Source organism: Chanodichthys erythropterus, chromosome 17 (assembly GCF_024489055.1).
Source record: "Chanodichthys erythropterus isolate Z2021 chromosome 17, ASM2448905v1, whole genome shotgun sequence".
NCBI classification, from domain to species: Eukaryota; Metazoa; Chordata; class Actinopteri; order Cypriniformes; family Xenocyprididae; genus Chanodichthys; species Chanodichthys erythropterus.
This window is the reverse complement of record NC_090237.1, coordinates 21,281,061-21,304,954: the sequence shown is the minus strand read 5'-3', so window position 1 is coordinate 21,304,954 and position 23,894 is coordinate 21,281,061. Positions and strand designations below refer to the sequence as shown.

Sequence of the window (23,894 nt, the reverse complement as noted above, 5' to 3'; positions counted from 1 at the left end):
CTATCTATCTATCTATCTATCTATCTATCTATCTATCTATCTATCTATCTATCTATCTATCAAACTAAATCTATCTATCAAACTATATCTATCTATCTATCTCTCTATCTCTCTATCTATCTATCTATCTATCTATCTATCTATCTATCTATCTATCTATCTATCAAACTAAATCCATCTATCTATCAAACTATATCTATCTATCTATCTATCAAACTAAATCTATCTATCAAACTATATCTATCTATCTATCTATCTATCTATCTATCTATCTATCTATCTATCTATCTATCTATCTATCTATCTATCTATCTATCTATCTATCTATCTATCTATCTATCTATCTGATAGCAACCACCCAGAACAACTAAGCAACCACATAGCAAACAAACCATCATGGCAACTGCCTAGCAACCACACAAATCACCCTGGCACACATCCTAGCAACCACCCAAGTAACCTAGCAACCGCATAGCAACACCCTAGCGACCACCCCGTACCCTAGCAACCGCATAGCAACACCCTAGCAACCGTGTAGCAACACCCTAGCAACCACGTAGAAACACCTTAGCAACCACACAGAGCACCCTAGTTCTCTAAAACTAAAAACTTTCAAACTGTAAACTTTTAAAACTGCTTCAAACTTTCTGGAGCGGCTTTTTCAAGCCAACTTAAAGTTTGTCTCAACAAACTTTTTTATCTAGTTATTGTCTGCTTTCTTCAGTTCCGTAACAGAATCCACGGGGAATTGTGATTTTCTTAGCCTGTTTATCTTCAGTCTTGAGATGTTTATGTAAGGATGTGCTGAAATATAAATCTTGGAGTGCTCTACCCTCACAATGACAGTAACACTTGCATGTTACTCTAGAGGCACTACACTGTGATGAATTTGGTCCCCACCAGGTGCTCATGGAAATACAGGATTTTTAAAGTAATAATAATATAAATACTACACTGACTCACAAGATCCATTGTGTCTGTCTGTACACCAATTTGCAATCAGCTGACCTTGGCTTTTTGTCCATTTTCTCGCTGGTTTTTCCATTTGAATCTGCTGTGGGGCAGTCCAATAATATATTGTCCGGTGCAGTACACATCACACTATTTGCAGCCAGTTTACTGCGAAAAAAAAAAAATCACAAGAATAGGTAAAATGTCTGTCTGAACTTTCCCTTCCTTAGTATTTTAGTTATCCCAATTTCAAATGAAAACTATGGAAAATTATTCTCTTAGTCTTAGTGTGATTAGACATCTGTTCAAATAAAAGAAAAAAGTTCAATTGGCAGTAACAAAAACAAATCACAGGAAACTTAAAAAAATGAAATCATGGAAACTACAAATAAATCAATATAAAAATGCATATAAAAAAAAAAAGAAGTGTCAGGCTGCAGTGAGCTCTGCTATTGTCTTCTGGCATTTGAAAGCATTACTGCCTGTTGAGAATCTGCAATAAAACTGTCGTGTTCTTCAAATGGTCACATTATACTAGCATACAAAGACTATAAAACTAAACAAAGGTAGTTAGGGTACAACACATTTATAAGCAACGCAACAATGACATTTCATTGGCTGGCCGACCTATCATATTGAAAAGGCAACTGGATGTTTTTGTGACAGTAAACAGCCTGTCTGTGGAAGAGAATGAATTGTGGGTTAATTGAGAGGTGCAGTTTGGCGATAAAGCTCCACCACCTCGGGATGACCCCTATATGATAATGAGCAGTATGACAGAGGGCAAGTTTTCCTTGACACTCCTATATAATAACAAAAATCTACTGCCTTTAAAAATGAATAAAATAATATTTGGGTGCAGGTTGTCACCCATTTCTTTATCTTTACTGATAGAGGAAAAAAGACTACATCAGTACTATAGGATCTAGAGCCTGCGTAAATCGGATATTAAATTATCTTGTAATCACGAAACGTCTAGACAGTGGAACAATAAAAGGTTATTTGGTGATTTAAGGACTGTTATGGTTGTATTTGGAAGCAGTCGTGTTTAACCAAGACATTCTGTCTGCAAGGTCCTTGACCATCAAAAACTCACAATGGGAACAGGAAAACCCCTGTTTTTCCACTCTCCAGCTTGTCTTACAAATGTGGGATTTCCCTTATTAACCGACACTTGCATTGATATGAAATGGAATATGTAGCACTACAAATCCAGATATACTGTTGAGTCAGTGACCAAATTGCAAGCGATCAAATAGGAATAATGAAATCCTTCAAACCAAACACTATTGTTGTTTCTCCTCTGTTTCTCCTTCATCCGTTTTTTTGCTTGAAAGATCAAAGGCGAGGGTTTTAGCATTCCTCTGAATAAGCTTTTAGCTTAACAACACAGGGCAATTTAGATCTCTCGCCGGCCAAGACAAAAGCTTCCATGGATCTGTTAGCTGATATTCTAGTGCCTATTGTTGCCCTTGAACCTGATAAATTTGACAGGGCCCAAGAGAATGGACATTGTGATTCCACAAAGCTCTCCTTCAATAACCGCGGGGCTAATCTCCTCGCCTGATACCGTATTAATAACCTTTTAATTAAAACAGAAAGCGACATTGAACAAGGACTAAGCTGCCCCATGCTGGGAAGTATAACGAGAATCAATACGTATACTCACAGACTATACGAAAGGACGTTTGAGAGAAGAAAAAAAAAGAGGCCCCTGTGAAGTGAACAATGTCACAAAAGGCAGATAGTGAGGAACAAAAATATTTGCTTATCAAAGGATTCGAAAAGACCCAAGCTAAATCAAAGCATCAAAGCATTTATGGTGTATTCGAATTTTACTGATTAATGTCTTTTATTAATTTTTCCTTTTATGAATCCTATTAATCTTTTCTGAATTGAATTGTAATATATGTATTCATTTAATCATCATTAATCATTATATTCCTTATGTTGCATGATTATTCTTTTACATGTTATTGATTTCTTTAATACCATATGTGACTCTGGACCACAAAACCTGTCATAAGGGTCAATTTTTTTAATAAATCTGAATAAATAAGCTTTCCATTGATGTATGGTTTGTTAGGATAGGATATCACAATATTTGGCCGAGATACAGCTATTTTAAAATCTGGAATGAGAAAATTGCTTTTAAAGTTGTCCTAATGAAGTCCTTAGCAAGACATATCCACTCACAAAAATACATTTTTGATTTATTTATGGGAGGAAATTTACAAAATATCTTCATGGAACATGATCTTTACTTAATTTTTGGCATAAAAGAAAAATCGATAATTTTGACCCATACAATGTATTGTTGTCTATTGTTTTGGGGTGCAGGGTCACATATACTCTGATATGTTTGATTATTCTCAAATGTAAGATCTTTTGTGTCTGTGCTGTAAGATTGAGGGGTTTGACTGGGTGTGTTTTCCATCAGTATTGATTACGTGATGTATCAAAATATGTCTGTTTCCATTAAGATATTCTCTTAAAGGTGCCACAGAACGTCTTTTTAAAAGATGTAATATAAGTCTAAGGTGTCCCCTGAATGTGTCTGTTTAGTTTCAGCTCAAAATACCCCATAGATTTTTTTTTATTAATTTTTTTAACTGCCTATTTTGGGGCATCATTAAATATGAGCCGATTTAGGCTGCGGCCCCTTTAAATGCTCACGCTCCTCGCCCACGGAGCTCACGCTTGCCTTTAACAGCATAAACAAAGTTCAAACAGCTAATATAACCCTCAAATGGATCTTTACAAAGTGTTCATCATGCAGCATATCAGATCATGTAAGTATGGTATTTATTTGGATGTTTACACTTATTCTGAATTAGTTTGATAGTGCTGCGTGGCTAAAGCTAACATTACACACTGTTGGGGAGATTTATAAAGAATGAAGTTGTGTTTATGAATTATACAGACTGCAAGTGTTTAAAAATGAAAATAACGACAGTCTTGTCTCCGTGAATACAGTAAGAAACGATGGTAACTTTAACCACATTTAGCAGTAGTTAAATTAACAACATGCTAACGAAACATTTAGAAAGACAATTTACAAATATCACTAAAAATATCATGCTATCATGGATCATGTCAGTTATTATCGCTCCATCTGTCATTTTTCGCTATTATTCTTGCTTGCTTACCTAGTCTGATGATTCAGCTGTGCACATCCAGACGTTAATACTGCCTGCCCTTGTCTAATGCCTTGATCATGGGCTGACATATGCAAATATTGGGGGCGTACATATTAATGATCCCGACTGTTACGTAACAGTCGGTGTTATGTTGAGATTTGCCTGTTCTTCGGAGGTCTTTTAAACAAATGAGATATATATAAGAAGGAGGAAACAATGGATTTTGAGACTCACTGTATGTTATTTCCATGTACTGAACTCTTGTTATTTAACTATGCCAAGATAAATTCAATTTTTAATTCTAGGGCACCTTTAACCTTTAATGGTCTTAAAGTTGTTAAAACCACACCTGCTTATCCAGTAATTCTGTTTGCCTTACAAGGGCCATGGTGACCTAATAAGACCTGCTAGGGAACATTTTGTCACAAGTGATTGCAAGAGAGCTACAAAGAACTTCAATAGGTACTTTCCCTAGTCCCTTCCTGTTACATAGGCACAGAATATTAAATGTTCAGTTACAGAAGACTCAGGGCTTCTTCCTCTCCTTGGATTCTGTATATAACTTACTTCTTTTGGGCCTTTCTTTCTCTATACTCTCATCTCCCTGCATCAGTTTTTTAGAGTGAATCCTTTGTCATGATATAGTTTTATAGATATATTAAGGCAGATGTTGGGTTTATAACATGGACATAACAAACTTGAGTGAGTTTCAGGAATTCTATACAAATAAAACATTCTTAGCACTTTATTAAAAAATTAATAAATAAATAAATGCCATAATTCAAATTCAAAAACAGGCGGAATTCTGTGGAATGTATTTAAAGGCACAGTATGTAATTTTTGTCGCTAAAGGTTGCATATTCAAAACAATAACAAAAGAGTAGCTTGATGACACTGTGAAGGAGCGTGGAATGATGGGAGTTGTTGTCTTCACCTCCACTGGCGATGGAAATCAATCCATCGGGACTCACAATTCAGGTTCATGGATGACGTAATGAAATAAAGTTTTATAACTGTTACATTTGATCACATGATTTTATTTAATTCTAATAAATTTTTCACAAGTAAAGTAACGTTTAATGCCAAATTACTACTCATACATGTCACTTTATTTGTCGAATTAAATGGTGGGGTTCAAAACAATCATATTAAAACTATATTTGAACATACATACAGCATTTGCAAAAAGGCTGACTTACTATTTATGTATAACATACTGTATTTATTTACACTGCCATAGACTTGTTCACCAGACAGTGTTAGGAAATGCCATACCGATACTGATTCTCATTTTATTTCTCCTCTTGTCCAAAACTCTTCTTGGGTCATTTGATTCACCCGTACGTTTACATTTCTTGGAGTTATCTTTGGCGACAGAACCTGCTGCAAAGGATAACAAATAATTGTGGTCCATGACGATGACTGTGTGAAAAAAACAGTGAGAAAAAAAAAAAAATAACAACAGAGTGGCGTGCTAGACTCTACAACTACTACTTCTGCAATTTTCATGAGACTCACTGTGTTGCTAAAGCGGAAACTGAGGATAATGCAGACATTGACGGTAGATGCAATGAGAAGGGATGTTACACGGGTTTGCAAATTTGTCGAATTTGAAACATTTAGGATAATGTACAAATAAGTACATGAAAGAACAAAATATATAACACTATGCTAATAATTTTTGGATATTTTGATGTAAAAACCTTATATATTGTGCCTTTAAAGAGAGCATGAAATGCAAATTTATATTAAAACACAATAAGATCCCCTCCTGCATTTGTTAATTAACACTTTACAATAAGGTTTCGTTTGTTAACATGAACTAATAATGAAATCTACTTCTAAAGCATGTATTCAACTTATTTAATTTTAATGTATTGCTCATTGTATATTTATGTATCATGGACCTTACTGCAAAGTGTTACCCATGTTGAAAATCCTGTTTCATGTTGACTCCAAGACTGAGATTTCATTTGTCACACAAAACTTAAAACTAAAAGAATAGCAGGTGAATGAAAAAGCAAACAGCATGATTTATAGCCAGGAAAGGTGAAATGCTCTGATAAAAATGTGGTTGCTTCAGTTTGAGTCTGCAAAACCTGCTTGGTTGTCTATCCTCAGCCGTGCCAGGCACACAGGGGTCATGACCTGGTCATGAATCGCTTCAATCAGCTCCTTGCTGGGACAGGAGGGGAGGGGAGCCGTGAGCGCTTTTGATCTCGGTTGGCTAGTCAAGCAGCATGGGTAAGATATCCTGCAGGTCAGGCTCTGTGGGAGCGGGGCTGAGGGCAGGTCAAGAGCACCGCTCTATTTTTCCTCTTCACTGAGACTCTGTTGAGCTCCTGTAGCTTCAAGTGATGCCTCAGACATGTACGCTTGGCTATGTATTTGGAAAGTGTCCATTTATGCATCCAGAGTAACTTGGTCAGTGTAGCGCCCATGGAGGACCACAGGAAATGGCTTGATGAGGGATATTCTTTTACTTGCTATAGAATTGCGCATTGCATACTGGGTAGTCGTCGCCATGTTTTAGGACACACTCAGATGCGTATAAAATACAATCGCCAGAACATTTACGTTAATACTTTTTTAAGAACTGCTTGCACTAATTTAGAAAAAATTGATTAATATTTGAATCTCTTACATCAGCCAAGACACTGCACATATTAATCACATTTCATACAATTATAGAAATTATCTGGTCGCCTTCTATTGGACCACACAAAAAAACCAAATGGATTTCTCTTTTGCAGTTTATTTTTTTAATAAAATAAAAAGTGCATTGCACTATATCTGCTAGATGATATAATAAATATAATAGCTTGATATTAGCCAGTGGATCAATTATTTAATCAACATAGATCATAAATATCGCCCTGATTTCTAAATATTAAAGCATTAAGGGATAACATAACAGTATGGCCCTCTGTAATGCAGTTCTGAAATGATTTGTATTGTTAAAGCACTATAGCCAATTAAAAAGTTTAACTGGACTTAACTGGAACAAGTACAAGATTCCTTAAACTGAGAGAAGCTGAACAATGAACCAAAGGAGCACTAGTGTACGAACACCACAAGTAACATTTCCAAATGTGTTTTCATATATTATTTATGGTGTAAGCACTTACACATTCAAACTGTTCAGAAATTATGAATCTGTAATATATCTGTTATAAGTGAAAAATATATAAAAACAAATTATAAAGCCACATTTTGGTTAAGTTGTTTACTTTCATTGAGCTTTACTTTCACTTTCACCATTGTGTTGTTTCCAAGCTGTTAAACTAAAAAATTGTGCTTCATTTGAGATACGTTTTCCAAGCTGGTTGTGAATGGCAGTTCATAACACAACAAGCATTCACCATTCTAATGTGCTTTTAACTGTATAATATGTTTTAATGTCTACCTCCACTACTACTCAATCTCTAATGTAGTGACCTAAAGTCTCAGAAAAGTAAGAAGAAATGTTTCTAAAGAACCAAATTAGCATAATCAAATGATTTCTGAAGGATCATGTGACACTGAAAACTGGAGTAATGATGCTGAAAATTCAGTTTTGCATCACAGGGAAAAATTACATTTTAAAATGTATTAAAGTTAGGCCTAAACTATGTAACTTTTAACCCTCTAGCAGTTAAAAAAGTAAACAAACATGTATTTTGCGTTAGAAAATTGTTTTGGTTGTGCTTATAAAACATTCACTACTAGCCTTAAAGCGGCAACCAGTTTAGATGGAAAGGTTCTCAAGCTGACTAGCTGAAGACATTACTTCCTTAAAAAAAATTCCAGCACAGCTCCACAACCATATATGCATAGATGCCTCTGTAAGCCATACGCCATGTTGGAACAGTCAAATCCGGTCCATGACCACTTTAAAGCAAGTTTACTGTTCACATGCAACCTCTTTATTCACATGTATGAATATCTATAGCTGCAATAGACATTAGCAGATTATTTTCACTGCATTTAGTTCATGATTAATGTGATAATTCTGCATATTGAGATATACATAAACACAAACCAGCACATTCTCACATCTGAAAGGTTATCCCATTTCATCTGGAATGCATAGAATTAGGGAAGAAGGCATTTAAATTTGCTGCTCCCTCTGCTTGGAATAACTTGCAATTAACAACGAAACTTGAGGAGTTGGTTTCACTGGAGATTTTTAAAGTGATGTTAAATGATTTGGAGACAGAAACATCGGTTTGTAGATGCTTTGATTAGTTATGTATGTATTTTTAAATATGTATGTATGGATGTTATCTGTTAAACCCACGTGAGATGTGTTGCTGTCACTCTTGGCTCTTCGCTCTTGTAAAAGAGATTCTTAATCTCAATGTGCTTCTTTTCCTGGTAAAATAAAGGTTATATTAATAATAATTTTCAATGAAAATTCATTGATTTGTCAGTGTAAGTGATGAACAGCATCATGTTAACTATTCCAAGATGGTGGAGATATCAAAAAGTCTGGAGCGGTCAAATGTGGCATCTATGTATACACATATGGTTAAAACAACCCATAATTAAATGCCCTTTCACAATAGATAATGCTTTACAATTAATTATGTTAGAGAGCTACATATGGTAATTTATCTATTTAATAAGATACTTACTCACCTGTCGAATAATAAAAACATTGTGTTCTCTTTTTGCCAAAGACTCACTCTCCTTCCTCTGTTCGGCATTTTTTAAAAAGGGGTGATTCCTCGAGGATTCGAGACTTCTGTGATGTGTTCATGACCTCCTGGGAAGTTCATATATTTATGAGGTGGAAAGTCGTGTTTACAACGGCAGGTGCGTTCAAGTCACTATGGTCGGAGTAAGATGGCGGTGTGCCTTCTCTTAATTAATTACACAAAATTACAGCACTTCTACTTAAAGAAAATGAAGAACAAAGAATTAGCATCAGGTGTGTTTAGCTTTTTATGTTCTTAATTAATTTATGAAGCCACTGTAAACTTTGCCTATTAAATTGTAATATATTATAATGCTACCATATTTTGGGCAGCCAATTAGCTTACTTCGTTGTAGAAAAGCCTGACGATGTCACTGCTAAATATAATATTGTGGTATGCCGCCATGTTTCTCACTGACACGCCATCAACTCGTAAAGATCGACTAAAAGAAAATCCTGAACTTCCCACTCACGTTTACGACATTACGACATAAATACAATCTTTCCGACATAAAATTCACACACCATTAGTTGCTCCATGTCAACCTTTCTCACATGTTGTAACAACTAACCAATCCCACTCCATACACGCGTCAACACAGCTGGAGCAACTTTTCTCTATTTAAGGATGCACGGGCGAGTGACACATGTACGCAATTTCTCGTGAAAACCACCCAGAAGTCTAAAATATAAAAACTTATAATAGGCTTACCTTAGTGAATCAGAGTAAGACAAAAAACACATTCGATTATTTAAAGGTACCCTAGATTCAAAAATTGAATTTACCTCGGCATAGTTAAATAACAAGAGTTCAGTACATGGAAATTACATACAGTGAGTCTCAAACTCCATTGTTTCCTCCTTCTTATATAAATCTCATTTGTTTAAAAGACCTCCGAAGAACAGGCGAATCTCAACATAAAACCGACTGTTACGTAACAGTCGGGGTGTACGCCCCCAATATCTGCATATGCCAGCCCATGACTGAGGCATTACACAAGGGCAGCCAGTAACGTCTGGATCTGTGCACAGCTGAATCATCAGACTAGGTAAGTCAACAAGAACAATAGCGAAAAATGGCAGATGGAGCAACAATAACTGACATGATTCATGATATCATGATATTTTTTGTGATATTTGTAAATTGCCTTTCTAAATGTTTGTTAGCATATTGCTAATGTACTGTTAAATGTGGTTAAAGTTGCCATCGTTTCTTACTGTATTCACGGAGACAGGAGCCATCGCTATTTTCATTTTTAAACACTCTCCAACAGTGTAGCATTAGCCGTTAGCCACGGAGGACAGCCTCAAATTCATTCAGAATCAAATGTAAACATCAAAATAAACACTGTACTTACGCAATTAGACATGCTGCATGACGAACACTTTGTAAAGATCCATTTTGAGGGTTATATTAGCTGTTTGAACTTTTTTTATGTTGTTTAAGGCAAGCGCGAGCTCTTGGGGCGTGGAGCACCAGATTTAAAGGGCCGCACACCCTGAATCGGCTCATTTCTAATTATACCCCAAAATAGGCAGTTAATTTATTTTAATTTAAATTAATTTAAAAAAATCTATTTTGAGCTGAAACTTCACAGACACATTCAGGGGACACCTTAGACTTATATTACATCTTTTAAAAAAAAGTTTTAGGGCACCTTTAAATGTAACTAATTTCGGATTTTTTTTTTAGAAAAATGTATTTTAAATTGTAACATTATATTGTTTTTATTTTTGATCTAATAAATGCAGCCTTGGTAAGCATAAAAGACTTCTTTTAAAAACATTAAAATCAACCCTAAACTTTTAAACAGTAGTGCATTTAGTATGATTTGGACTAGTATCCAACCTCACATTTTGATTTGATGGGGTCTTTAATAAAGGAAGTTGGTCATTAACGTGAAATTCACTTTTGCAGACAAAACTGGCACAGTTCCTATTTATCAATCCTCTACTACATACACCAGCTTACGTTAATGAAAACTAATACATGAACAAGTTCAGAAGACAAGCATCATGCTGGAATCAGTGTGTGGTCTTATACATTGAAGCTTACTCTTCCCTTCACTGTGTCTCTTGACAGTAGAGGCTTTTTAGCTCTGGATATCGTCAAGCATTAAGTGGCTGAGAGTAATGGGATACATTCTGGGCACGCGGTAGAAGCCCAGCACTTTAGGAGAGGTGAAACCAGGACAATGAGAGCCATTCCTCAGTACTGTGTTTACATTTAAACCACACCTGCTTCCTCCACACAACTCGGAATGTCACAGCACTCCTTCTCAGAGCACTGAGGAGAAGAAGTCAGAGAGTTTATTTGGCCAATTTCTGGTAGGATAGTCCAATATAAGCATTTTCTAGAGATATATGCCTGAGACTTACTCAACACCAAAAATCTAGGTGAAATAAACCTGTGCACACTCAATTTGTCATGTGCAGTGTTTCAAATAACACAGTCCTGAATAAGGCTTATCCAAAGGAGCATTTTTGTTTGTCATTTTGAACATTTTTCTTTGTTCTTACAGGCTATTATCAGCAAATAAAGACTCTCAGTAAATTAGCCTACTATTAGAGATTCAGAAATGCTCATTGATTGCTTGGGATGAATTGTCCTGCAGGTAATTTGCCTCTTCAAATGACTGAATTATGACCGCTTTATGCCCTTATCAGTGACTAATCATATTGGTTCTGCACTGCAAACTGCAAAACCATAAAATGCAATAACAGTGAGCACAGAATATGGAGAAAATGAGGGAACACTTTGAGGATTTTGGCGCCACCTACAGTCCAATTACATACATAAAGACTTTTTTTTTTATTAAACCATGTGACAAACTGAAAGGCTATAATTCAATAAAATGAGACACAATTTAACCATACTGAACAAGAATACTGAGATAACACAATCTTTAATCTAATATTACTCATTATAACAGCACTGTTATTAGGTAAAATGCAGTATGTAATACGTGGTTGTTGAAAAGTATGATGAAATTCCTATTACTGGCAATGAAACCTTTCTCAAGAGATTTACAGGGAAAGTGACATCTCTACATCCTGCTATTAAAAATAACACATGATTATTAGGAATAAGGGAAATCAAAAAGTGAAGTTAACATCCGTCCCTTCTCAGAATCAACGTCAATGTGATGTTGCTTATAAATGTAATGGGTGTTTCTTCTACTCTGGGCTCTTTTGGATACTAAAAATAGAATTTCCTTAAAACACACTTTAGACACGATTTTAATCTACATTTAGTCTTTTTTTATATATATAAAATCTTGTTAATCGCATTTGACATAAGTTTCTTTACAATATGTGTTTGAGTGTGTGTATCTTTGTGTATATATATATATATATATATATATATATATATATATATATATATATATATATATATATATTTTATATTATATATATATATATATATATACACAGTCCAAAAGTCCAATTACTGTTTTTTACTGTATTTTTAATTAAATAAATGTAGCCTTGGTGAGCAGACGAAACTTCTTTTAAAAACATTAAAAATCTTAGTGGTTCCAAACTTTTGGACTGTACTGTATATATATATATATATATATATATATATATATATATATATATATATATATATATATATATATATATATATATATATATATAATGTGCGTGATATACAGACACACACATACTATATATACAATATATATAAGTGTAATGGACGTAGGCCGGTAAGAGTTGTGCATGTAGCAACTGACGTTAGAGACTGCGGTCTTTAGCCTCCTTGCTAGAGCGCCCGACTCCCATGCCGGGTTCGAGTCCTGCTTAGAGCGGGCAGTTCGAACAGGAGGGGTTGCATACACACACATGTATTATGTAAACACAAACTTACGTTAGATGAGATTCATCCCAATTAAGCGATTTGACAGCACTAATTTTGATCAATAAAATTATGGTGGAAATGACATTTTAAACATTTTTTAAATAAAACTTCTTAACCAACTGTATGTTACGGCTAATTTCAAAGGTAGTATTTTATGCAACCTAAATACAGAATGAAATAATATTTTCACACATTTTTCATATTTGACACAATTACAGCTTGTAATGATGCACAGTAAAAATATTCTGTACACAAGTGCTTTTTACATGTGATATGTGGTAAAAAAAAAAATCAATGTCTCATACAATATGCCATCTAAAGAATTCACTTCACTGACAGAGTTGTCTCCTTGGTAAACAAATACGCTTACTTTTTTTAAGGCAAAAATAACATAAATGTAAAAATAAATTTAACAGAGATTGTGTACTAATATCAATATCAGCATTGCCATATTTTATGTAGAACGGAAAGCAAGTGCCAGTACTTTCAGTTGGTTTACTATCTTACAAAGGACAAAAAATGGTGGCTAGTAAGATTTGCTTTACATTTTACAACTATAGCACAAAAAGAAGAAGTAGTAAAGAGAACTATGCTGAAATGAAAATTTTAAAGTTTAATCAAAAAAAGTCAAAATACAAATGCACTGACAAAGATCATGATTTTGTTCTTTCTTGAATAAAAAGTGGGTAACTTTGCACGTGGTTGCCACATATTAATGTAATTAATATTTTAATAATTATTTCTATTGTTTTGTCATTGAGACTGATCTTACTGTGACTACCATCTTTAAAAGTAAATTTACAATTAGCAGGACAAATAGCTTTCTTGAGTCTAAAGAAAACATATGGAATGATCATTTGAGCACTACAGACACCATGTACTCTCACTTCCCACCACATTTTCTCAAGTGATCCAGACATCACATGATCCACCAGACTCTCCGCATTTACCTTAGTGTCCTGTCTTTGAGCACTGTTTGACTGAAGAGCCCAGTTTATCCGCAAGAAGGAACGGGCTAAGGTGGCAATACTGGAAAAATAAAAAATTATGATTAAAAGTAATTTTAGTTTTTAATAAAAGAAACTTTTTGAGTTCTCACTCTTTCTATAGCTTCTATAGAAAAATCATAACTTGTAAAGTAAGCCTTATTTACCAAAAGATAATGAATCTAAGAGCACATTTACCTGTGGAGTTTCGCTCTGGTTTGGATCTGGAGTGTCTAACATCGTAATATTGAAATCTGTAGAGAAACGCGTGTTCTTGAGGATGGCGGCCATCTCTGCATCCACCTCCACTGGGACATTCGTCTGGAATAGAATTAGCTAAACTGACCACTGAATAAGTCATACTGACATTCTAAAAAAGAAATAGTAGAAGTTTACCTTGAAGGAATGAGAGGCATCAAACTCAAAACAGTCAGCAGAGTCAGGCACAGTGCCTTTATATGTGACCAGAGCTTTGCTCTTTATGGAGTTTTGAGGCAGTTTAAAGATCCGGTAAGTTCCAGATGCATATTTAACATCACCTAAAATGATACATCGCAGGTCAAAGCATCACTAGTTACAATTTAAAGCATCTGCCTGCATCCATGTTATATAAAAGCACAATGACACATAAATGCAGTTTAGCTATAATGCTTCTAACAAAGTGGTAAAAACAAGAATTTAAAAAAAAAAAAAATAGTTCAACAAATAAGTTACCAGTCTTTTTTTTAAGTTCTGGGTTGTGAACCACAATGTGACTGCCTGCAACCATGTGAGGAGTGCTGAACCCTATGTCCTTCATCAGAGCGATGAGATCTTGCCAGTAGAGGGCGCCAGCCATTCCCTCACCTGATAGTAACATGCACTCATTTAAATCCACTTCTTTGTTCCAAATCAAATTAATTCACTTTCGTATGGATGTGACACATTTCTTATGTTACTTAAGAATGCAATTTCAATGACAACATTTCATTTGGAAACTATTGCTTTCTTTGTTTCTACGTATTATAGTTAACTACAACCATAAAAATAATAATAATAAACGTTAATAAATAATAAAAAATAATAATGTTAACATTTTATATATATATATATATATATATATATATATATATATATATATATATATATATATATATATAGATATATATAGATAGATAGATATACACACACTCTACTGTTCAAAAGTTTGGGGTCAGAAAGATTTTTTTCTGTATTAAAAGAAGTATTTTCTGCTCACCAAGCCTGCATTTATTTGATTAAAAATACAAACAAAAACAGTAATATTGTGAAATATTATTCCAATTTAAAACAGCTGTTTTCTATGTCAATATACAGTAAAGTGTAATTTATTCCTGTGATCAAAGATGAATTTTCAGCATCATTACTACAGTCTTCAGTGTCACATGATCCTTCAGAAATCATTCTAATATGATGATTTGATGCTCAAGAAACATTCATTATCATTATCAATGTTAAAAACAGTTGTGTACAATTTTTTTTTCAAAATTCTTTGATGAACAGAAAGTTCAAAAGAACAGCATTTATTTAAAATAGACTATTTTCTAACATTATAATTGTCTTTACTGTAACTTTTGATCAGTTTAACTCATCCTTGATGAATAAAAGTATTGATTAATTTTATTTCTATCCCCCAGAAATAAAATTAAAATTCTTACTGACCCCAAACTTTTGAACGGTAGTGTTTAATGTTACAAAAGATTTAGATTTCAGACAAATGCTGTTCTTTTGAACTTTCTATTCATCGTAGCATCATGAAATAAAAATGTAAATAACTGTTTTCAACATTGATAATAATCATAAATGATTCTTGAGCATCAAATCATCATATTAGATTGATTTCTGAAAGATCATGTGACACTGAAGACTGGAGTAATGATGCTGAAAATTCAGCTTTGATTCAGAAAATAAATTACACTTTACTGTATATTGACATAGAAAACATTTTTAAATTGGACTGTTTTTGTTTGTATTTTTAATCAAATAAATGCAGGCTTGGTGAGCAGATGATACTTCCTTTAAAACATTAAAAAAAACTTACTGACCCCAAACTTTTGAATGGTAGTGTGTATATATATATGTATATATATATATATAAACTTTTCTCATTTGCATTTAGTTTACTTGATGTACTAAAATAAACTAAAACTGAAATAAAATAAATAAATAGACGTTAAGAAAATACTATGTCAAATACTATGTAAATGTCAAAAACGCAACAAAATTACTAAAATTAACTAGAATGAAAAATATAAAAAATTTTAAAAATAAACATTAATTAAAACTATAATAGTTTCTGAACTATACTAAAAATAACACTGGTGTGAACCCAGTGAGAACAAAATTTTGACATCATTTTGTCATTTCTTTTGACAAAATGATGTAATTCTGTCAACAGAAAAAAAAGGAATGCAAGTTCTAAAATGGAACAGATAAAAGAATGTCAGAAAACAAAAAAAGAAATCCATTTTACCCCACAGAACCGGATCTTCCTTGAAAGAGTCTGGAACTACTTTGCTTGCATACATGTCACTGTAGTACAACTCTCCACCCTCCTATGAGATCATTCGCACATGAATTATAGTATTTGTAAAGTGCAAAACTTTGTAAATGGCTTTGCTGAATTATGTGATGGAAATAACTCACCTTTAGAACTTTGTAAGCTTCACTTATCACAGTTCTCTTATCTGGGCACAGACATATTACACAATTTGACCTAGAAAGAATAAGTGGCCTTTTTTAATACTTTTGCACAGGCAGATTAATGGCCTACAAATCATGGAAAACATCACAAATGACCTAAGGATGTGCATACACAACTACATCCAAAGAGTTGTTCTGTATCCCTGCATCACTGAGCTTCTCCATGTATCCTTTCACAAACACAGTGTTTGGTTTTGAGTATCCAAACTTCTCCTGATGGTACTGCACATATTTCTGCGAGGCAACGATCTAATTATGGAGCAAACACAAAGGTTAAAGTTTGTGCTTTCTTTCATAATAATTTACACCTTTCAATTATTTCACTTATAACTTGGTTAACACTTATTCATTTGGATATTTAAAGACCTTTCTCAAGTCTTTTTTTACTCAACTTTATCAATACGGGTTAAAGATCAATCTGTGAAGTACCATTTCATCCGTCATATCCAGTCCAATGACTTGACCGCTCTCCCCCACCAGTTTACTGATGACGAAGCAGTCTCTCCCCGATCCACTGCCCAGATCAAGAACCGTACATCCATCCAGCTTCTCTGGAATCACCAGGCCACAGCCAAAATACCTGCAGATTTATATTCTGTGCATTACTCAAAACAAATCAGGCAAAACTAAAGTTAAGGCACAATCTCAGTGATGCTGTACCTCTTGCAAACATCCGGGTGGACTTGTTTCAGGGCTTCGCATGCACTCTTGGCCACAGGTCTGGAGGGCATGACACACGCAGCATTGGTCTGCAAATCATCTGAAGTCTCCAGCCGAGAGCCATAATAATTCTGGAAGTAATAAAGAGTGAGCTTTTCCAAGCAATGTTGTGGTGGTTTAATTTGAAAGCTTAAGCGTAAACACGATGACCACAGTAGAACAATCCAATAAAAGCACATTGCATGCTTGAAGTTTTTGCTGGTAGAAACATTTAAATATACATATGCAAATATTTATTTATGAATAATATAATATTTATACATATGCAAATATAGATATATATTTCTGTAATCCAGGGGGGAACTACAGACAGAGTCAAATATTGCTCAGTTGGTCATCAAGAATCCAACAGAAGTTATGCTTGATCATTTTTTATTTTATTTTTTATGTTTTTGGAGTGCAGGCTACTTCTATGTATTGGTATTGCAAAACCACTAGTTAAATATTATAAAGGAATATTTATTTTTAATATTCCTCATTTAATGTAACAATACAGTAGTACTTAAAGGATTAGTCCACTTTCAAAGAAGGTCAAAATTAGTTTCAGTGCAGCTTCAAAGGGCTTTAAACGATACCAGACGAGGAATAAGGGTCTTATCTAGTAAAACGATCGGCCATTTTTGAAAAAAAATACAACTGTATATGCTTTATAAACCTTGCATGTGCTTCCGCTTTCTGTATTCTTCAAAAAGCTTACACTGTACGTACTACGCCTTCCCTATACTTACGGAATGAATGCGGCGCCAGTTTCTCTTTTTTCCTTAAGTAGAATAGGGAAGGCGTAGGACATACAGCGTAAGCTTTTTGAAGAATACGGAAAGTGGAAGCACGTGCAAAGCGATAATTTGTGTTTATAAAGCATATACAGTTATATTTTTTTCGAAAATGACCTATCGTTTCTCTAGATAAGACCCTTATTCCTCGTCTGGTATCGTTTAAAGCCCTTTGAAGCTGCACTGAAACTGTAATTTTGACCTTCAACCGTCTTGAGGCCATTTAAGTCCGGTATAAGAGAATAATCCTGGAATGTTTTCATCAAAAACCTTCATTTCTTTTCGACTGAAGAAAGAAAGACATGAACATCTTGGATGACATGGGGGTGAGTAAATTATCAGGAAAACTTTCCTTTAATAATCCTTTAATGAGGAACATGATTCAGACATCTTTCAGACTGGCATCAAACAGCTCTGGTCATGTGACTACACTATGTCGTGTACAAATGTTCACATGAAATCAACAGTTTGAAATTTCTTTTACGGTGCACAACTATGCAAAAATACATCGTCAACTCCCCTGAGACCACTCGAAAAAGTACATTTAGATCATAGGAGTAACTGATGCCGTCGTCGTCATTTGCAGTCTAGCCTAAACAGGGTGTAAAAGCCCGTTGTTGGCGCTTACCTTCACGTTTTCGTGAACAGCAGAAGACATGCTGAGGGTTTGTGCTTTATGCTGAAAAAACAGAGTCCGGAGACGTGGACGTATTTCATGAACGCAAATCAAACGGAATGTAGTTGTAGTTTTGTTAACGTCTTCGAGTTTGTGCTTTTAGTTAAATAACTGTCCAAAAATCTAACGGATTAGTGTCTTATAAAGAGTAAGACGGAGTGAACTTTAATAATATGTATCCAACTTCAGGGGTAAAGTCCAACTGATCCTACAGAAATGAATGATCAACGCACTACTAACCACTAGAGGGCGCGCCTCGCCCATATTTTCATGGTACACCTTTCTGTAATGACCATACATGTCTAGCGATTTATCACTAGTTATTCGTTGTCTATTTGCTTCTCCCTTTAAATATCTTCCAGACAATTGTGGAATATTTCTCCTTTATAGTAAGACTTTGAACTAATAACCTCGAATAAGTCTGTGATGATTTGTCAAATATAATGTCCAGGACAAACATCTGTAATTCTAAAGTGTGTATCTAGAGTAAATTGTGGATGGGGGTGGTAGTATGATGTCTTGGCACAGTTAAAAGACAGTAGTGTAAAGAAGAGGTCTGACATGCTGTGATGAATGCAGACATTGTTACACTCCCTTGTGTGTGCATGGAACTGGAAAACTCTTCCCACAATGTCCTGCTTGACATTAAGCAGAATCAGTCAGCTGTGACCTTACTCTGCCCTCAGAGTCCTGAGTCTTTTACCAAACAACAGCCTGTACTTTGATTAAGGGTGGTCCAAGTATGTCTGGTTTCACCCTCTTGTAAGCAAATATCTGTGGGACGAGTCTGAAAGGTCTTTGTTGTCAAAGATGAGACATTCTCTGTCATGAGTCTCCAATTCATTTTAATGTTTGCTAGTGTAGGTTTTTATAGTACTTTGACCTTTGAAAATCAATAACATAAATGGTACACACTATAACTAATGCATATGTAATGCATAAATACATTTCTAAATAAATATTAAAATGAATAAAAATAATGTAAATATTTATTTTCTTACTCATTCCTGTTCTTAAATGCTTGTTAATGTCAATGTAAAGCGCTATGAATAACCATTGTGTATGTTCTATATAAATTAACTTGCCTACATGCATAAATGCAGATTATTTCAAGCCTATTAAAGGAATTGTACGCTATTTGCATACATTCAAATGCATACCATCTGATTTGATTACTAATTTAACCTGACTGTTTATTAAAGCTCTGTTTTTTTAATCCGTGACCCTTTGTAAGTCCATGACCACTGTACCGCAACCAAGACATCAAAGCCAGTGTTCTCCGTACGGCATTTCCACCCCCCTCTGTGTTCTCTGACAAACGAATAGTTGTCAAGCTCCAAAACTTGACCTCGGTCTTGGTCTCAGACTTATTTGTTTAATTTCTGTTCCTTTTTTTGTAGTCAAGGCAAGCAAGAGGTTATTGTCAGTTCATGCCTGACAAACATCTATGCTGGGAAGGGTTCACTGCCAGACTAAAGGTTATGAGAAGTTGAAGGAAAGGGTAATCTTTGGAAGATCAAATAAAGTGGAAGTCAGAGGAGGGGAATGTGTACAGTGTCACACAGTCTGCCTTTTCCTCTGCAAACAAAACCCCACTGTTCCACTTTCTGTCTTACTCACATGCACACATACAGTCTCTGAGGTCTTTTTTAACCTCTGCTGCCCTTTTGAACCCCTCAGACCATCTAGTTAAAGCAAGCTATTGCAACCATTCAAGGTTAGTTATTTCCCTTTCACCACAAGAACAATGTATACCGGGAATGCATCAGATCCTGCTGTGATGACTTACTGTGGATGTTCACAGATGAATTACACGATCAGGTGTGGATGTGTGCGTGTGTGTACAACTATTTTTGTAAGGACCAGTCTGAGTTTTAGACCATCAGACCATCAGCATTTTGGCCAGTCCTCACTCTCTGAGACCCCTTTAAAGGCCTGTTTGAGGGTTAAGAGTCAGTTTTAGGGAAAAGGTTATTATATATATATATATATATATATATATATATATACACAGATCACCAGCTTGTCTTCTTCACATAGTGCATCCTGGTGCCATGTGTTCCCCAGGTAAGTGGCGCACACGCACCCGGCCATCCACGTGATGTAAAAGAATTGCTTCATCAGACCAGGCCACCTTCTTCCATTGCTCTGTGGTCCAGTTCTGATGCTCGTGTGCCCACTGTTGGCGCTTTCGGTGGTGGACAGGGGTCAGCATGGGCTGTATAAAAATTATATACGATATATATATATAAATGATATATACCCAAGTATATATACCCATTATATATAAAATGCAAAACAAGCATTAAATTGAGAGTGTGTAATCCCAATATATATATATATATATATATATATATATATATATATATATATATATATATATATATATATATATATATATATATAAAACTCAGTTTTTAACATTTTTGTAAAAACATGTTTATTATTATGTTATCATGTTATTATTTTGTTTTATGGTGCTACTTAGCTGTATTTTTTTAAGTTATGAAGGTTTAAATCAAAACAAACCAACTGCAGTTGAATGGACTATATGCACGGAGCTTTCTTTAGAACTTCCGCATTAATATAAGCCAGCTCGAAAACTTCCGGTGAGATGTCATTTGCTGGTGTGTTGAGCATCAGTAGTGTAATACTTAGTTTATAATCAGAATATAGTCACTTAAATAGTGTGGCATAGCATTAATTTAGTTATTCAAACGCAAGACAGCATAAAAAATAAATAAATAAAGACGTACCTCAATGTTCCTCCTCGGCTAAATTCAATTCGACCATTAGTTTTCACACTTTTATGTGGAAAAAAATCTTCAAAAATTAAATAATTATTGTGCACTTCAGTTAGATTAATTGAATAAATGTGTGTTTTCACAAGTGTGCTGAAATCATTGATCTTGCACTGCACTGACTGACAGCTGCTGTGATTACAAAAGGAGAGCACGGTGCTCGCTTTCTGTGTAATTCACAATAAAAGTTATTGTTTTTCATAAGATTTTGTGAGTATTTCATACTTCACATTGACAAAATGTATTTTAAACCTAGTTAATTTTTTAATGTTTAATATTTAGTCAAAAACGAAGTGAAAAACGTTTAGAGGAAATGGCTATGTGCGCAAATAAATGCTACTTTGCCGCCATCTGGTGGTTAAAATGCTAAGTACTGTCTTTTTTATTTTTAGATAAGTGTTTTCTATCAAATGTTAAATTTCCTACATTTTAAACGTTCGGTTTTACAATGGGGACAATCTCAGAAGGATGAACAAATAATGTTTGTGGTCATCACATTAAAAATAACATTTGAAGCGCTGGGGAAAAAATGTGTGTGCGTGTCTAATTACAGACAGGGCATTTTTAAACAGTCCCAATAGCTTCGTCTTTATTGCAATCAATAAAACTGGTTTATTGGCAAATTAGGTAAATGTGATAACTACATTAAAATATAAATACAACATTAAAAAGTCAACCATAGATGGTTTTCTGTCGATGTACAACGACTACAGAATGAACAGCTAACAGTTCACCGGAAGTGCTCGAGCTGGCTTAACTACAACCAGGAAGTAACCCGTGCATATAGTCCATTGATATTAATTGGAATGCACAACCAAAAAGCAAGATTTTTGAAAAATTAAAAAAACGGAGTTATCTCGTTTTGCAACGAAACTCTTCATATATATATATATATATATATATATATATATATATATATATATATATATATATATATATATATATATATATTATGCAAAACAAGCATTGCATTGTGTGTGTCTGTGTAATCATTGGCCTAAAAAAAGGCTGAAAGCCTTCTCAGCGGTTCATTTCTGTGCTCTCTCTCCTAGAAGTAATCTAGCATATCTAATGTGAGATATATATATATGTTCATGTCATTTTCATAGGCATAACTGGGTCACATGAAATCTCTTTGACTTTTCTGTTTGATCAAACATGGAATATGCATGATCATACACATTTCCTTGTTATGAATTACAAAATAAGCCACATGATGAGATATGTGAAAATGTGATCAATTTCACTGCTAAATTTGCAGAAATATTCGTAGTAAAGATGGAGGCACTCCTAGACACATACTGAGAAGTCCTGTGCTTAAGGTCACATGGCCTGTTTAAGTGGAGACTTCAGGGATAGGGGGCATGCATGAGCTGTAAAGGAGCCAAGAAGTCATATTCCATGTGAGGAGTTCAGAGAGCCATAAATTACAGGTATGATTTAGAATATCCCGCTTAAGCACAAGGGGCATTAGCTATCATCAGCCAAGCACAGCATACTTTTTATGTATTGTTCCACATCGGCAGATTCATGCCAACTGTGCAACTTTCTTTGATCCATCAAAAATGCACACAAGCTCTTGTCCAATTACGAGGGAGAGGATCTGTAAAAGAAACTCAGCAGGAATGTGAAGAGTGTCCTCCACTTAATCAGCGGCGCCGCTGCTTTACTGACCCTCCCGACAGCACTTTCCAGTTGTTCAGAGGTTTATCATCCCTTCCCTTACAAGCAAAATGATGCCATTTATTATGCTTTTTAACATTCAAAGCACTGTAGATGATAATTTGATTTCCGGATCTGTTAGCATACCCTGAAACTCCAAAAGCATTTTTTATTCACCCTCATGTACAGCACAAACCTGCTTTTTCTTTAAGTTAATCCCATCAGCTCTCACTTCAGCCACCCCCTACCCCCTCACTTTGACACATAAAAGGAGGTGTAGGCCTACATTATATGACCTAGTTTTGGAGGAAAACATAAAAGAAAGCTCATTTTCAAAAACAGGCTTGCATTCTTCTCCCTGCTTTGAGTATTAAAACCCCTCGTGCTCTGCTGTCTGTCACCAAAATATGTCTGCATGTCATTTTTGAGCTTTTAAAAACTAAAGTATTTAGATGCGAGTGAGAAAAAGGTGAGGGAATAGTATTTCTCTCCTCCGTTTCCTGAGAAGAAGCAACCCTGTAGGCCCGAGGCAGGTTGTTCTTTGTTGCAGAGTGTCTCTTTCTTCCAGAATACCTTTTTACAGGCCACTGATCTGTCTTGATGTTGGCCCCAGTGATGCACGAGGTCATCTCGGTCCTATCACTTCCTCTCACATCTATGTCACTGCAACCGGCAGGAATTAAGGTCATGACTCAGGGCCCAGCAGAAAAAAATTTAGGTCAACAGCAAGGTTTAGTCAGCCAAAGACAAGGTTCTATGTACAACAAACATACTCTCAACGGATTCCTCCTAACTTACTTTTTTGCATGTATGATACCGTTTTTGTGCAGCCAGAGGTCAAGCACAGGTCCTACACTACTAGAGACATAAATTAAGACAATATAGTAAGGAAAAAAAAAACCTTTGCAAGACAAACGACAGGTT

General features: G+C 34.9%; 1 protein-coding gene across 1 annotated transcript; it reads right to left on the bottom strand.

Moving 5' to 3' along the window:
• Positions 1-8,792: 8,792 nt before the first annotated feature.
• On the bottom strand, positions 8,793-18,701 carry zgc:153372 (uncharacterized protein LOC767695 homolog). Its single transcript, XM_067365589.1, has 11 exons — positions 18,460-18,701; positions 16,999-17,129; positions 16,768-16,918; positions 16,451-16,587; positions 16,282-16,351; positions 16,109-16,190; positions 14,332-14,463; positions 14,014-14,156; positions 13,816-13,938; positions 13,582-13,660; positions 8,793-8,838 (listed from the first exon to the last, which is right to left on the bottom strand). Exons 1-10 carry the CDS (start codon positions 18,487-18,489, stop codon positions 13,583-13,585), a joined length of 1,077 nt encoding a protein of 358 aa, XP_067221690.1. The 5' UTR covers positions 18,490-18,701; the 3' UTR covers positions 8,793-8,838; position 13,582.
• Between the last annotated feature and the right edge of the window lie 5,193 nt (positions 18,702-23,894).